This window comes from Chrysemys picta, chromosome 2, assembly GCF_011386835.1.
Source record: "Chrysemys picta bellii isolate R12L10 chromosome 2, ASM1138683v2, whole genome shotgun sequence".
NCBI classification, from domain to species: domain Eukaryota; kingdom Metazoa; phylum Chordata; order Testudines; family Emydidae; genus Chrysemys; species Chrysemys picta.
Genome location: NC_088792.1, coordinates 243,348,648 through 243,365,579, shown reverse-complemented (window position 1 = coordinate 243,365,579; position 16,932 = coordinate 243,348,648). Strand labels below are relative to the sequence as shown.

Below are 16,932 nucleotides of genomic sequence, written 5' to 3'. Positions count from 1 at the left end.
TATAGAGAGAGAGAGAGAGAGAGAGAGAGATGGGAAGCTGACATTTTTCAGAAAGACTTGGATACTAAAAAAACAAAAAACAAAACTAGACAGTCTAGAAAAACGTGTTCAGGAATGGACATCATTCTTGCTTCTACTGTGGAATTTTTCTTCTGCTGGAAAAATCTAAAATGTCATAGATTCTAGGACTGGAAGGGACCTCGAGAGGTCATCGAGTCCAGTCCCCTGCCCTCATGGCAGGACCAAATACTGTCTAGACCATCCCTGACAGACATTTATCTAACTACTCTTAAATATCTCCAGAGATGGAGATTCCACAACTTCCCTAGGCAGTTTATTCCAATGTTTAACCACCCTGACAGTTAGGAACTTTTTCCTAATGTCCAACCTAAACCTCCCTTGCTGCAGTTTAAGCCCATTGCTTCTTGTTTTATCCTTAGAGGCTAAGGTGAACAATTTTCTGCCTCCTCCTTATGACACCCTTTTAGATACCTGAAAACCGCTATCATGTCCCCTCTCAGTCTTTTCTTTTCCAAACTAAACAAACCCAATTCTTTCAGCCTTCCTTCATAGGTCATGTTCTCAAGACCTTTAATCATTCTTGTTGCTCTTCTCTGGACCCTCTCTAATTTCTCCACATCTTTCTTGAAATGCGGTGCCCAGAACTGGACACAATACTCCAATTGAGGCCTAGCCAGCGCAGAGTAGAGCGGAAGAATGACTTCTCATGTCTTGCTCACAACACACCTGCATCATCCCAGAATCATGTTTGCTTTTTTTGCAACAGCATCACACTGTTGACTCATATTTAGCTTGTGGTCCACTATAACCCCTAGATCCCTTTCTGCCGTACTCCTTCCTAGACAGTCTCTTCCCATTCTGTATGTGTGAAACTGATTGTTCCTTCCTAAGTGAAGTACTTTGCATTTGTCTTTATTAAACTTCATCCTGTTTACCTCAGACCATTTCTCCAATTTGTCCAGATCATTTTGAATTATGACCCTGTCCTCCAAAGCAGTTGCAATCCCTCCCAGTTTGGTATCATCTGCAAACTTAATAAGTGTACTTTCTATGCCAATATCTAAGTCGTTGATGAAGATATTGAACAGAGCCAGTCCCAAAACAGAGCCCTGTGGAACCCCACTTGTTATACCTTTCCAGCAGGATTGGGAACGATTAAGAACTACTCTCTGAGTATGGTTATCTAGCCAGTTATGCACCCACCTTACAGTAGCCCCATCTAAGTTGTATTTGCCTAGTTTATTGATAAGAATATCATGCGAGACCATATCAAATGCCTTACTAAAGTCTAGGTATACCACATCCACCGCTTCTCCCTTATCCACAAGACTCGTTATCCTATCAAAGAAAGCTATCAGATTGGTTTGACATGATTTATTCTTTACAAATCCATGCTGACTATTCCCTGTCACCTTACTACCTTTCAAGTGTTTGCAGATGATTTCCTTAATTACTTGCTCCATTATCTTCCCTGGCACAGAAGTTAAACTAACTGGTCTGTAGTTTCCTGGGTTGTTTTTATTTCCCTTTTTATAGATGGGCACTATATTTGCCCTTTTCCAGCCTTGTGGAATCTCTCCTGTCTCCCATGATTTTCCAAAGATAATAGTTAGAGGCTCAGATGCCTCCTCTATTAGCTCCTTGAGTATTCTAGGATGCATTTCATCAGGCCCTGGTGACTTGCAGGCATCTAACTTTTCTAAGTGATTTTTAACTTTTTTTTTTTTTAATTTTATCTTCTAAAACTACCCCCTTCCCATTAGCATTCACTATGTTAGGCATTCCTTCGGACTTCTCGGTGAAGACCGAAACAAAGAAGTCATTAAGCATCTCTGCCATTTCCAAATTTCCTGTTACTGTTTCTCCCTCATCACTGAGCAGTGGGCCTACCCTGTCCTTGGTCTTCCTCTTGCTTCTAATGTATTGATAAAAAGTCTTCTTGTTGCCCTTTATTCCTGTAGCTAGTTTGAGCTCATTTTTTGCCTTTGCCTTTCTAATCTTGCCCCTGCATTCCTGTGTTGTTTGCCTATATTCATCCTTTGTAATCTGTCCTAGTTTCCATTTTTATAGGACTCCTTTTTAATTTTTAGATCATGCAAGATCTCGTCATTAAGCCAAGGCGGTCTTTTGCCACATTTTCTATCTTTCCTACCCAGCGGAATAGCTTGCTTTTGGGCCCTTAATAGTGTCCCTTTGAAAAACTGCCAACTCTCCTCAGAGCAATAACATCTTCACTCACCTGCCACTAGCTTTTGGATTAGCCAGTTAGACACCAGATGAACACTGATTCATTCTTATACAAGTGTAAGCAGAGTCAGGATGAGCTCTACCCTGACATCTGGTGGTGAATTATGGTGAGGGTGGAAAAGAACTCCAGGGGCTGATCTTGTTTGCATAGGCACACCCACTCGCCTGGCATGAAACCACAGCAACTCAAAGTGGTTACTTTGGCTGGTGTGGGATCCCCAGTTTCTCTGTTATTGGGGCAGGAAGAATAAAGTTTTGTTACCCTGATTCTGTGAATCAAGGCCAGTGGAACTGTTGTATGACAGAAGGACTGAGTGAGTCATTCACCATTACCTAAGTAGCATTTGCTTGTCAAGGGGCATGGGTTACAAAACCCAGTGAATTGAGAGAGGATGGGGACAGGTATTTGTACCTGATGGTGTGGCCCCCTCCCCAAGGGGGTTGAAACACCAATTGCACTACCTCCTCTCTCCACTGTTGAATGTCAGAGCTAACTTTGATTCCCTTAGGAGTCTAGTTACAGACTGCTGAGCTGAGTTCGCTTTGGGCCAATAGTGCACCAGCACTGGGGCTCCCCTACTACTAGCTGAAATCACTAAGAGCTGAAATCACAAAAGAGCTAAAGCTATTTAAGAGCTGAGATCACTGAGGCTGTGTTAACTAGTGGGGGAGCCTCAAGCTATAGCTAAGCTAACTTAGCTTAGCGGGGAGTGAGCGGAGCGGAGCGGCTCACAGGTCGGTGAGCGGAGCGGCTGGAGGAGCAGCTAGCAGAGCAGAGCAGAGCCTTGTGGGAGCGGCCCAAGGGACGGCTGGAGCGGAGCGGAGCAGCTCACAGGTCGGTGAGCGGAGCGGTGCAGCTCACAGGTCGGTGAGCGGAGCGGAGCAGCTCACAGGTCGGTGAGCGGAGCGGAGCAGCTGCCAGAGCAGTTCGTGGGACTGCGGGTGGAGTGGAGCAGTTCGTGGTGAAGGCTGCAGTGGAACCCCACGGAGAAGCAGCCGGTTGGCCTCGGATCACGTAAGGTGCCCCTTAACACCCTGCTCACCCCCCCCCCTTGAACTCTGGGGCTGCACTGATCATGGACAGAGACTTTGGGGGGTTGTCGGACTTTTGGGACTTTTGTGATTCTTGGGTTGCTGGACCCAAGAGACTTCGGGATTGGTGGACTTTTGGGACTTTGGTGATTCTTGGGTCGCTGGTTTCAAGAACCAACGGGAGAGGACACGGCCCAATTTGCTGGGGTGGGTCTTCGCTCATGGTTTGGTCTAAAAACTCTAGTTGTGGTGTTTTTTCCATTTAATGCTGATGTTGTTTACCTCATGTTATTAAACATTTTCTGTTACACTCAGACTCCGTGCTTGCGAGAGGGGAAGTATTGCCTCTTAGAGATGCCCAGGGGGTGGTATGTAATTGTCCCAGGTCACTGGGTGGGGGCTCGAGCCGGTTTTGCATTGCGTTATTGAAACGGAACCCCTAGATACAGAACCCGGCCCTTGTTGCTGCCAACTTAGATGGGCAGAAGGGTTACACAAGAAATAATTGTTAAGAGTTAAGGAAACCTCTAGACCAGTGGTTCACAATCTTTAACAACCTGTGAACCTCTTTCACTAAAATGTCAAGTCTCGCAAATCCCCTCCTAAAAATGAGTATTTCCAGGGATTTTCTCCTTTACTTGAGCATAAATTATAAAAGCATTTATCTTGGAAATATAAAATTTGTTTTTATGATGTGCTTATTACACACTATTATTAATTATTAATCATTACAGTATTATTACATTATGAAAATGGCAACACTCTTCCAAGATCTCACTTTCGTAGCTTGTATCTCTTTGAATAAGCCTGTTATAACACAAGGCTCCTATGTTTCATCCAGGAGTATCAGATGTGAAACAGCATGAAGATATTTAAGAAGTCAACTCAAAGAGTTCCTCGTACATAAGCATTCAGGTCTCGAATTCAGGCAAACAACGGACGTTACAAGAAAGCTTAAACTTGTTCTTCATAATAATTTTAAAAACAATACTAGCTGCCTATTTAATTTTAAAAACAGCCAAAAATACCCACTTCCCTTTCCATTTTTTATAAGGAGTCTTGAAGTTTAAATCTCCTCAGTGTGCTAGATAGGCTTGCTTTGATCTGCTTAGCTCTTGGAAGTCCAGGGGCTCCGGGCTACTGGCCCCGTGCTGTCCGGAGTCCCTAGGGACAGTTCTGTCCACCATTAGGGAATTTTTTCCCCCCTGAGAACCCCCTGTAACATTTTGTGAACCCCCAGGGGTTCATGAACCCCAGTTTGGGAACCACTGCTCTAGACCTATCTAGTCCTGCTGTAACTCAGTGAAGTTACACCAGGGTAGTATTTGGCCAGTTAAATTTGTCTACTAACTGGGGGTGCTTTTCCAACTTTTGAACCAATAAAGATGTCTTGAACAAGCAGATGTTTCCCCTTGAGGCAAACACAATGACTAAGGTAATTTTCCCAGCAAATATTTACTCTTTCTGAAATAATCATTTATGGTAGATGAAATCCTCACCACTATACTCCTGGAGACAGCAGACGATCCTTAGAGGAATATGAATACTGGCATGAGGTACTCTCGCCTTAAACAGCAGGCAGTGGGTGGGCCTGAGAAGGAGGAAATTCTCAGCAGCTGGCAGATGTTCCTAAATTTGGAGGAAAGCAAACAGCTGAACCACTCAGTGCATCACTCGGGAATCATCATCATCCGTGTGGCAGCATGTTAGAAATAATGGGTTTATACAGGGCCCTCTGTCAAGGTGCTCTGAGTGCTTTACAGCAGGAAAAATAAAATACCTTCCTTCATGGAGCTGATCAACTGAAATGCTGTTATTGCATAGCAATTGTGTTTACCTATTTGTCTGGCTATTCACAACACTCTTATCACCATGGTATCAGAGTGCCTTGCTCACCTTGTGATCTCTGCCTCAGGACTTGTTTGCAGAAACATATCAACTCTTCCACTTCTTGTTAACTTGCTTAATAAAATGGTATACAAGATACCTGCTGTTTATTCATATTTTTGTTCAAACTGCATATAAGTTATCTTTTAAAAAACTCTCTCACCGGGAAGAAAAAATAGTTACTGAAGGAAACCAAACATTCCGGTTCATTTTGAGGCTCTAGAAACTTTTAAAATGTGCCATGTTTTTGCTGAACTGTACCACAGAGCCCTATTTAAGTCTTGTATTCAAATTGGTCCTTTTACTGCCTGTTTCATTTGTAAGAAAACTAGGGACAGAGACTGGAAGCGGTCTTCAATTTAATGTTGCACTACAATGGCAATATAACTTTTGGGGGTGGCTGGCAGAAACTTTTAGAGGTACAAATGGGAAATAGGCATCCAATGCCCATTGACTTTCAAGAGGAGTTAGGTGCATAATTGTCCTTTGTCTCCAAAAATTTCCCCCTTCATGATGATGGTGTTAAAATCCACAATGTGCTACGTACTTCCCATACATAGAAAGACAGACCCTTCCCCAAAGAACTTCCAGTCTAAAAAGTGGGGGGAGATGAACAAATATACAATGATTTTTTAAACTACAGATAAGTATCCTCAATTGCCCTGTACCTCGCTGATATCAGGTGGGTAATATCTCATAGGTCATCAGCATCATGTTCCTATTACACCTTTGGCGTTTAGGGCAGTGACAAAGCTCCTCCACTCCTGTCTGTTTCTGGCAAGTCTGTCAATGGTTCCCCAGCTGTGTTCCAGGTTTTTCAGCTCGGCTTCCACAGCTCTTTGCCATGTTGTTTTCGGGTGGCCTCGTTTTCACTTGCCTTCAGGTGTCTATCTTATTGCTACTCCGGTGATGGAATCAGTTTCTATCCGAAGCACATGACCGATCCATCTCCAACGCCTCCTGGCAATGATGGTGCTCAGATCCTCTTGGCTGCACTGTGTCATTGTCAATAGATCTTGGTTTGAGATTGTTCTGGGCCAAAAGATACAGAGGATTTTTCTGAGGCAGGTTGTATGGAATGAAGGCAGTTTGGACATTTCTCATTCCCCAACATTCTGCACTATAAAGTAGTGTTGAAAGTATGCAGCTCTGATAAATCATCAAAATACACCACCAAAACCAAACTCAAGATTTATCAGAGCTGCATACTTTCAACGCTACTTTCTCATCGGTGCCGACTTCCCCACTTTCCCGTGGGTGCTTGACCTCCCGCCCCCACCCCCACTCCACCTCTTTCATGAGGCCCTACTCTTGCCCCACTTCTTCCCACCCCTTCCCTGCCCCCATTCCAAACCCTTCCCCAAATTCCTGCCCTGGCCCCGCCTCTTTCCTGCCTCATCCCCTGAGCGTGCCACATTCCTTCCCCCCCTCCCTTCCCAGAGCATGCTAACACTGCTAAACAGCTCTTTGGCGGCAGGCGGGCAGGAAACGCTGGGAGGTAGGCGGAGAAGAGGGGACCTGTTGCGCTCGGGGGGGGGGAGGAGGAGGAGGTGAGGCAGGGGGTGAGGGGAGCTTGGCTACCAGTAGGTGCAGAGCACCCACTAATTTTTCCCCTTGGAAAAATCAGTAGATGTGGGATTTAGAGGAGGAGAAGGTAGTAGTGGCCTTACAGATTACTTCAGTGGGAGAAGAGCAGCATAGAAATAAGCAGACATATTTGTAGGGTAGGTGAAATAATTAGACAAAATGATTCCAATAAATCCTAGCCCTTTCTCTGCTTTTAAATAGAAATTAGGAATAATAAATTTAAATGTAAATGAAAACTGTGATGCAATATAAAAAGTAATCTAATCTAAAGACAGTCTAAGCATTACAGGCTAAATCCTACACAGAACAATAGCAGAAGCAAATTAAGGAGTCCAGGAAATGTGATCCTGCAATAGTGGGAGCCTTGTTGCACAGCCATCCAGTTACTCCCAAGAAGGGAGAGCATAGCTAAGGACCTCATTGTCACAAGGAAGATCATGCATTAAGCTATATCAGCTCACACACCCATTTACTGCCTATGCTCTCTCCATTTCTTATCCTGTGCATGTCAGTAAGGGAGTGGGTGGACACAGAGTTAGTCGAAAAACTGTCCAGTGGACCAATTTTCCATCAGAAAATGCTGCTTTAACAAAATCAAAAAGTGTTCCAGGAATAGATCAATTTAATTGAAATTTTCAATGAAAAAAATATCTAAAATGTTTCATTTCACCTTTATTGTTTTGGCTTTTATATTATTTATAACATAAAACCCCAAACATTTCAACCTTAACAAAATGTTTTGATATGGTCAGAATGAAATATTTCATTGCACCACACATTCCGAGATTGATTTGTTGACCAAATTCAGGACTATCTCAAATCTCAGCACATCTCCTGGGATGGAAATTCTGTTTTTCAACCAGTTTCAGCATGCAGGGTGCTGGTGGACTTCCTGCTCAGTGTTGAGAACTAGGCCTCCCACCTTTCTTGGGCCCCTCTGTCACTCTACGTGCACTTGTGCTAGAATGCAACTATGCTGCTGGGCAACACAACAGCAGTTTCAGGATCAATCTGATATCTTATGCCCAGGAAGGGTAACACTGTATGATGGTCAATGATAAGAGGCAAATTGAGAAACAGGGAGGCAAAAGGATGGCAATTTGAAGCTTCTAAACCCTTATAAAAATTGCTACGTGTCCAAAATACATCTCACATTAATGACATTACAGCATTTTGGGGTGATTACTGTGGAAGAGCAGATTTTCTTCGGAAGGAAAGTAAAGCAGAAAAGATAAGTTCCCCATTAGGGAGCATTGGAAGTTAGAGCATCTAAAGCGGTGTAAGGCAAGTTGCATCATTTAAAAAAGCTCAGTTAACCCAACACTACGATAACTCTTGGTCCACTAGCTAAAAGGGGCCCTGTCATGCCCTCTGTGCTCCCATCCCTAAGCAAAGCTGAATTTGTCTGAGCAAGGACTGTCTAACCAAGCCATATATACTTATTTAGAAAACTCGCTGCACATCAGGGTCTGGTTTCCCATGCTTGCGAATAGACAAGCTGATCTCTTCAACCCTAGTTTGCATCATTACAGAGCCCCCTGCTTGGGAAATGTCAGAATGATGGTTACAGCCGAGTCAGTGCTGTTCACAGAACAGCGATACCAAAACTCAGACAGTGATTTCAGAACTGCCATGGAAATGTATTTGATATCCATTTGTAATTAGTAAATACATGTTTATCTATCTGAGATCTCATACAGAACCACTGCATTTTTCCTTTACAGGAAAAGACTGGGAAGTACTAGATTCTAATTTGAAGTCAGATATTGGCTGACTGTGTGACCTTGACACAAGTCACCTTACCTCCTGCAACCTCTCTCCCGCTAGCAGAGCTGGGAGATTGAAACTGGCACTAAAACTGTGTCTCCTCAATGAGCTGTTGCAGCGTTAGTTACTTTGCCTCTTATTTAATGGAAAGCACTGAGCTCCACTGCTCACAAGCACTATATACAAGCGAGACATTTTTGTTTATTTAAATGTTTTCATGATTTTTCTGTGGTATAGAGAAGGAGGGCTGTTGCACGCAACTCAGCTAAGGAGCAAAGATTTTTTTTTACTACTTCTTTCCTCTTTCAAAAGTCATTACCCTCCCTATCCATCTGTGATATTTGGGGTGCTGTCTGTACCACTTCTGAATAGTGGATTTTTTTTAAAATTGTACCATGAAATTACTGTGAAACGGAAAGCCTGTATGTATGTGACTCCACCATGAATTAGCACAGTTGTGTCACATCTCTGCCAGGATGGATACAATGGTGGGTGATCAGTACTCAACAATTGTCTATTCAGAATAAAACACCTTGGGACAATGGGTTTGCTCTAGCTGGGAGAAGAAACTTCCTCCTCTGGCTGAAGGGAGGCAGGTCTGGGAGTGGAAAGTTACCAAAGGGCAGAATAGAAGAAGCAGATGACCATAGCAGGAGTCTGTAAAGGGACTCCTGGGGGGAACTGGAGGAGAGAGCCATTTTACACTGCATTACGATGAAGGAAGCTGCCACAGGGACAGGGAAGGCAAGGAGGGGGAGGAGTCTGCCTGCCTGACGGAACACAACAGAGAGTCCTGTGGCACCTTTAAGACTAACAGATGTATTGGAGCATAGGCTTTCGTGGGTGAATGCCCACTTTGTCGGATGCATGTAATGGAAATTTCCAGGGACAGGTATAAATATGCTGGCAAGAATCAGTCTGGAGATAATGAGGTTAGTTCAATCAGGGAGGGTGAGGTCCTCTGCTAGCAGTTGAAGTGTGAACACCAAGGGAGGAGAAACTGCTTCTGTAGTTGGCTAGCCATTCAGAGTCTTTGTTTAATCCTGATCTGATGGTGTCAAATTTGCAAATGAACTGAAGCTCAGCAGTTTCTCTCTGGAGTCTGGTCCTGAAGTTTTTCTGCTGTAAGATGGCTACCTTTACATCTGCTGTTGTGTGGCCAGGGAGGTTGAAGTGTTCTCCTACAGGTTTTTGTATATTGCCATTCCTGATATCTGACTTGTGTCCATTTATCCTTTTACGTAGTGACTGTTCAGTTTGGCCAATGTACATAGCAGAGGGGCATTGCTGGTACATGATGGCATATATAACATTAGTGGACGTGCAGGTGAATGAACTGCTGATGTTGTAGCTGATCTGGTTAGGTCCTGTGATGGTGTTGTTGGTGTAGATATGTGGGCAGAGTTGGCATCGAGGTTTGTTGCATGGATTGGTTCCTAAGTTAGAGTTGTTATGGTGCGGTGTGTGGTTGCTGGTGAGAATATGCTTAAGGTTGGCGGGTTGTCTGTGGGCGAGGACTGGCCTGCCTCCCAAGGTCTGTGAAAATGAGGGATCATTGTCCAGGATGGGTTGTAGATCACTGATGATGCACTGGAGAGGTTTAAGCTGAGGACTGTAGGTGATGGCCAGTGGAGTTCTGTTGGTTTCTTTCTTGGGCTTGTCTTGTAGCAGGAGGCTTCTGGGTACACATCTGGCTCTGTTGATTTGTTTCCTTATTTCCTTGTGCGGGTATCGTAGTTTTGAGAATGCTTGGTGAAGATCTTGTAGGTGTTGGTCTCTGTCTGAGGGGTTGGAGCAGATGCGGTTGTACCTCAGTGCTTGGCTGTAGACGATGGATCGTGTGGTGTTTCCGGGATGAAAGCTAGAGGCATGAAGGTAGGCATAGTGGTCGGTGGGTTTTCGGTATAGGGTGGTGTTAACGTGGCCATTACTTATTTGTACTGTGGTGTCTAGGAAGTGGACCTCCTGTGTAGATTGGTCCAGGCTGAGGTTGATGGTGGGGTGGAAGCTGTTGAAATCGTGGTGGAATTCTTCCAGAGTCTTCTTCCCATGGGTCCAGATGATGAAGATGTCGTCAACGTAGCGTAGGTAGAGGAGGGGCGTGAGTGGATGAGAGCTGAGGAAGCGTTGTTCCAGGTCAGCCATAAAAATGTTGATCTCAAGGATTCCCAAGAGAAGGGTGAGCTAGTGTGGGACATTGTGTTTAGGATGTGTACTGACATCTTTGACTGAGGGTCATTGGCATACTGGCTTGGGACAGAGCAGCAGATGTGATATATCTTAATTTTAGTAAGGCTTTTGACACTGTCCCACGACATCCTCATAAGCAAACTAAGGAAATGTGATCTAGGTGAAATTACTATAAGGGGGGTGCACAACTGGTTAAAAATCTACTTTTAGAGCAGTTATCTAAGGGTCATGTCAACCAGTGGTGGGGGAGAGGCAAATCAACAAGACGAGTGCAAAGTACCACATTACACTGGAAAAATCAAATGCACAACTACAAAATGAGGAATAACTAACTAGGCGATAGTACTGCTGAAAAGGATCTGGGTTTATAGTGGATCACAAATCCAGTGAGTCAAAAATGTGATGCAGTTGCAAAAAAACGGGGGTTAATCTGCAGCAAGAAAGGTTTAGGTTAGATATTAGGAGAAACTTTCCAACTATAAGGGCAGTTAAGCTCTGGAATAGGCTTGCAAGTGAGGTTGTGGCTCCCCATCATTGGAGGTTTTTAAGAACAGGTTGGACAAACACCTGTCAGGAATGGTTTAGGTTTGCTTGGTCCTGCCTCAGTGCAAGGGGCTGGACTCCATGACTTCTAGATGTCCCTTCCAGTCTTTCCTTTCTAAGGCCATGTCTACACTTACCGGAGATTGATGCTGCTGTGATCAATGCAGCGGGGGTGGGGGGGAGGGGTGTCGATTTAGCAGGTATGGTGAAGACCCGCTAAATCCATGGCAGAGTGCTCTCCGGTTGATTCCGGTATTCCATTGGAATGAGAAGAGTAAGGTAAGTCGATGGGAGAGTGTCTCCTGTCGATGCAGCGCAGTGTAGACACCGTGGTAAGTAAACCTCAGCTACATCGAATCCAGTGAAGTTATTCGCGTAGCTGGAATAGCGCAACATTGGTCGACTTACCACAATAGTGTAGACAAGGCCTCAGATTACAGCTCATTTAGAAAACTATGTACTTTGTTAAGTAAAGAGCAATGGTGCTACAGTTGGTGCAAAGCCAGTCTACCAGTATGTGTTAAGCATCCACAAATACCATGTTGCCCCTGAGAGAGTTAAACTGTGACCAGCAGCTTCACACTTCTTGGGTGGTATGCTGGGAGTGGTGTGTTAAAGTACCAGGGAGTCTGAAGGGTCAGCACCACACAGAGTTTCACCACTCAGAGGGGAGTGCTAGGTAGAAGGTTTGTACTCTGAGTGTGTGCATAGGGGCCCCAAGATTGGGGCAATGGCTCCGTTTAGGCTCCAGAAGCTTATGGCATCCCAAGGGAAGCAGAGCATAGACTTGGACTCCACTCACAGCAGTCTTAGTGGGTGGCCAAGAAGGGGCAGTCACTAAGATCTGTGACACCATCTCTTTATACACCCCCTTTCCTTATTGTTAAACCTTTCCCTTTCCAGTGCCAGGTGTGTTTTCATCTGCTCGCGGAGTTATCACAGTGCATCCCATCACACCATTAGGGTACATCTATGCTACAATAAAAGACACGCAGCACAGCAACAGGTAGCCTAGGTCAGCTGACTTGGACTCACGGGCCTAAAAAGAGCAGTGTTGATGTTTGGGCTCAGGCTGGAGCCCGGGCTCTGAAACCCCACGAGGGGGAGTGGGTCGCAGAGCCTGGGCCCTAGCCTGAGCCCAAACATCAACACTAATTTTTAGCCCTGCAGCCCACCCCCTGTGAGCCTGAGTCAATTGACCCGAGTTCTGAGACTCAGTGCAGAGGGGTTTTATTGCAGTGGACACGTACCATCATCAGGGCATTATTTGCTTAAAATAAAATCAGAGCATTTTGAGTTCCTAATGCAGTTAGGCATCAGAGTTCTGAGTGTCAGGATTTTAAAATGTACAGATTTGGTGTGTTAAGACTATGCCCTGCCAGCCAAGCTTGATCCAGTCTCACTGTTAGCCTAGAACAATGAACACACATGCTTTCCTTTTTCCTAGCTGTATACTCCATGTATGAACTCCTGGCCTCATTGAGGTCAATGGCAAAACTCACATTGACTTCAATAGGACCAGGATTTCAAACAAAGTCTCGAACTGCCCACACATGAGTAAACAGAGCTTGATCCAGGCTACAAACATTTGTTCTTTGCCTACGATTAAAATAACAAAACAAAGGGTAGTGGCCTTGGACAAACATGTAGGGAATGTTCACTTAGTCTTTATAAAAGTTTTAAGTAACTGGGTTAATTGACAATCAATGGAGGTACAAAAGTCTAGTGCAGATGGTACTCTTTCATACTCATGATAGGAGATTTTCAGCATTCATATCAAGACATGGAATACGCTGTATTGTGTCGCTTACTTAGATCGTTGCCCTGGATGGGACAGTGAAGTGAAGTCTGTTGAATCCAAGATCAACAGTTCAGATTTGTATTTGTACAGGTGTCTAAACTTTTACTTGTGTACCCTACTCCTCATGCCAGACTGCTGTTTGTGAAGCTAATCTTTTTCATCACTTTCAAAACAAACTTCCCTCACCTTCAGACAGACAATTTACAAGCTGTCAGGCAGAGACCTTCTATATACATACCACTCAACTTGTCAGGGTCCAGGTGTGGGATGCAATGTGTGACAGACTCACAATCAGGGTCACAAAACAGTGATTCATGCAGTAATGCTGCAGGAGTCATTCATTTACAGCAAATAACTTTTTTCTATAATGTCAGTTATAGATGTCACTAGTTTCCAACCAGAATAGTGAGGGAATGCCAAATTTATGTAGAACGTAGGGAAATAAGTGACAGCCTTGAAGTGAGGCTCATCTGAGAGGCATGTTTCTATCCAGCAAGATTTCTCACATTCCTAGTACAGTAACAGCTGTGTTATCCAGCACTTTATCAACCAGAAAGCTCTATTAACCAGCATTTCTGATATCTGCCAATACAAATATTCAATCTAGTAACTGGGATTTGAATACTGCCCAGGAGGTTATGCAATTGCACATTCTGCACTCTACTTTTATGCAAACGAGGCAGAAGACAAGTAAGCAAGCGGATATCAGGGATTTATTCAAAAAATCATTTTCCAGGGTGTGTCATAGGGTCATTACAAATTCAGCCCAATCTCCTACACCTTCTACATCTACGGTGATAATTGATGTTGATAATGATGACCTTGAGGCACTGCAAGATCCTGAAGTGCCTTCTGAATCATCAAAGAAAAATTAAATTATGTTCAGTATAGTTTTAGTGTTAAGTATAGAGAAGCATTGAAGTACCTCAGGTAACGGTGGGGTAAATGTGAACTTTTTAATGATTGCTGAATTAAATGAAGAAAACACCAAACATCTGGAAAGAGACTCATAACATATGCAAGTTCTAACCCTTCTTTCTTGTATTTTTCCATTGCAGCCTATTAGCGGCAAGTGGAGGAAATCGGCGAACCGCTAACGTGGTGGCACATGGATTTGCCAATCTCTTTATTCTAGACAAGAAGACTCTCAATGAAATCTTGGTGCATTATCCAGACTCGGAAAAACTCCTGATGAAGAAGGCTAAGTATGGCCCCCGTAGTATTGGTTTAGATACAGAATTAAGAATTTTGATTGATAGATAATTACATTTGTTTCTTAGAAAAACTAGTTCTTGGTGCTTGTTGTGGAATTATCATGGTAACTTTTGGTAGATTTCATGATGTCATGGCAGGGATGGCAGTAGTTAGGAAAGGGTGGTAAAGATAAAGAAGTTATTAACCAAGTCCCAACTCTCCTTTCCATAAGGGATGACAAACACATAAGTGTTTAGAAGCAAACAGGCCCAACCAGTTCCTCACCTTGGCCTGCATTTCCTGTGCAGGAATACTGCAAGATAGTGCTCAGCTTAGGACTACATTTTCAACGGTGCAGTTGTGCGGATACAATTGAGCCTGTAGGCACATACTTTTTTGTATCCACAAGCTGATGGACTATAGGAGCTCAAGGTCCCTTCCTACCTTTCTATGATTTCAAAGAGCCCTAAGGGTATACACATGCAGGTTTTAAATTAGGCCTAACAGAAGCATGTCCAAGGTCTATGTATACACAGAATTTAGCTGGGTGTGGTTCGTGCACAGATTTGTATGTATCAACTTCCTTTTCTCCCCACTTTGGCTGTATCGCTATAGATCCCCTCTTTGCCCCAGGTCCTGTTTAGACCTGTGATCAGCTAATGTGTCACTCGGCCACTCTCAGCGCTGCTGGAATATACTATAAATAATGGTCAACCTGTTTTAAATCAATACAACTTAACGAATCAAATTAAAAACTCCAACTATGAACAAAATACAGGAAAACAAGTCTCTCCAAAAGACTTAAAAAAATAGGTCAAACAATGTAGCACTGGTAAAACAGTTAATATTTATACTATGCTTAACCCACTAACTTTGTGTGCTGATTGTGGCTTGAGGTTGGTGTCAAACACTAAAACAGCTGGCGAAGCTTCTCCCAGCTTCCTGAACGTTGCAAGTGAAATCAGAAGCATATTAGTGATTTTTTTCAGATTACAGTGAAGATACCAATTTACAGTTGCATTCACTACAAGCTCCCTCCAACAATCAGATAAACGAGAATTCCCACTCACCTTGCCATGGTGCATCAGTGCCACCACTGTCCCACTCCTCAATCCCTATCCCCAGAATTTCAAGGTGCAACACTGGGAAGTGGTGACAGCAGCATAGGTCATATTGCATTTTGGGGTAAAAAATTCAGTAAAGCTTTGCACAGAGATGTTTGCCCACATGCTGTGTAATCCTTGAACAGAAATAAAAGCATGCTAATCTGCTTCTTGATGCTGCTCGTACCTGCTGTCCTGTATTTCTAGTCTATATCTGCATAGTTTACGGTCACAAGTAAGTTCATGCTCTTGTTCGTGCCTGCAAAACCAAAACAGTTTTGGAAGAGTGGGGTCCAGCCTAGTTTGCCATGCGCATCATCACCAAAACTACCCACAAAAATGTGATTCCATTATCTTTGTTGGTGGTAATCAGGCATAGCACAGAATGGGAAGTCCATGGGTTGTTTTCCAGATGTCACATTGTATGGGCAGCGCTGGCCATTAGAAAGCTTTTGGTTCTATACAGTGATTTACTGAACGAGTCTGACAGAGAGATACACCAACCTGCCAACTTTCTGAGTCTAAGCACCAAACAGTGATTCACACTGCAGGTCACTTCAGCGCACTATCACTTCTATTCATTTCAGTGCAAAATCCACTAGCAGAGGGAATGCTCAATGTGCAAAGACCCATCTGCAGTGCAGCCAGAGAGGAGAATTTTGCCCCACATGCACATCCCGTGGCAGTAATGGAGTATGCTCTCTTTTATGCCGGTTTCTGACCTTACCCTATACAATCCTCTTTTGATGTGACCTTGTTTGGAGCATGCATTTGTTTTACCTGCATCCTGCAGAGGAAGAAATAGATTTCAAACTACAAACAGCAGCAGTTTGCCATAGATCCATACTCTGGTGAATGGTACCTTCTTGCCCTTTTTCTTTTCCACTAAGTTTGGAATTAAAAATGACCCTGAAAAAAAGTTTCAAGGGTTTCATGCTTTGATTTGGAGTTTTAGTAATATCTTAGCATTAGACTTGTCAGTTCTCATTGTGGTGTGTTATCTTCCATCTTGTCTACAGAGTGCTGCTCAAGGAGAAGGGTAAGCCCGCTGAAGGGCCACAAGTGCAAACAAAAGGCTTGTCCAGTCTCTTTGCAACAAAACCAGAAACTCCCAAACTATTCAAAGCAATGTTTGGAGGGACAGGAAAAGGAGGCCTAGCTATGCTGCTCAAGATGAAGAGACAGCAAGCTGTTCAGGTAACCCACAACAAATACAAGAGACTGTTCAGAATGCTCAAGGGATAAGCAGGGGAAAAACCCAAGAGAGGAACTTACCAGGTTTGAGCAAACATATTGCATGAAATCCTGGCCCTACTGAAAGAACAAAATTCCTACTTACTTCAACAGGGCAAGATGTTACCCATAGTGCCTAATCTCAAACATCATGGGTTCAGAAGTTTGACTCAAACGTTGTTGGATTCCTGTTCTGCCTATGACAGAGTGAGCAAAAGCAAAAAGGCAGCAGAGAGAAAAAAGGTCAAGGGAAATGGGAGAAAGAACTGCTTTTATATGGGCCTGGGGGGGGGGAACTGAGCCATTTCCCCCCCTAACAAAACCATG

At 43.8% G+C, this 16,932-nt stretch overlaps 1 protein-coding gene across 1 annotated transcript in view; it reads left to right on the top strand.

Moving 5' to 3' along the window:
- CNGB3 (cyclic nucleotide gated channel subunit beta 3) overlaps window positions 1-16,932 on the top strand; it is an 83,092-nt gene that overhangs the window by 58,435 nt on the left and 7,725 nt on the right. The window contains exons 15-16 of the mRNA XM_065582472.1: window positions 14,134-14,280; window positions 16,392-16,569. Of these exons, the coding sequence (XP_065438544.1) occupies window positions 14,134-14,280; window positions 16,392-16,569 (325 nt within the window). The remainder of the gene's footprint in view (window positions 1-14,133; window positions 14,281-16,391; window positions 16,570-16,932) is intronic.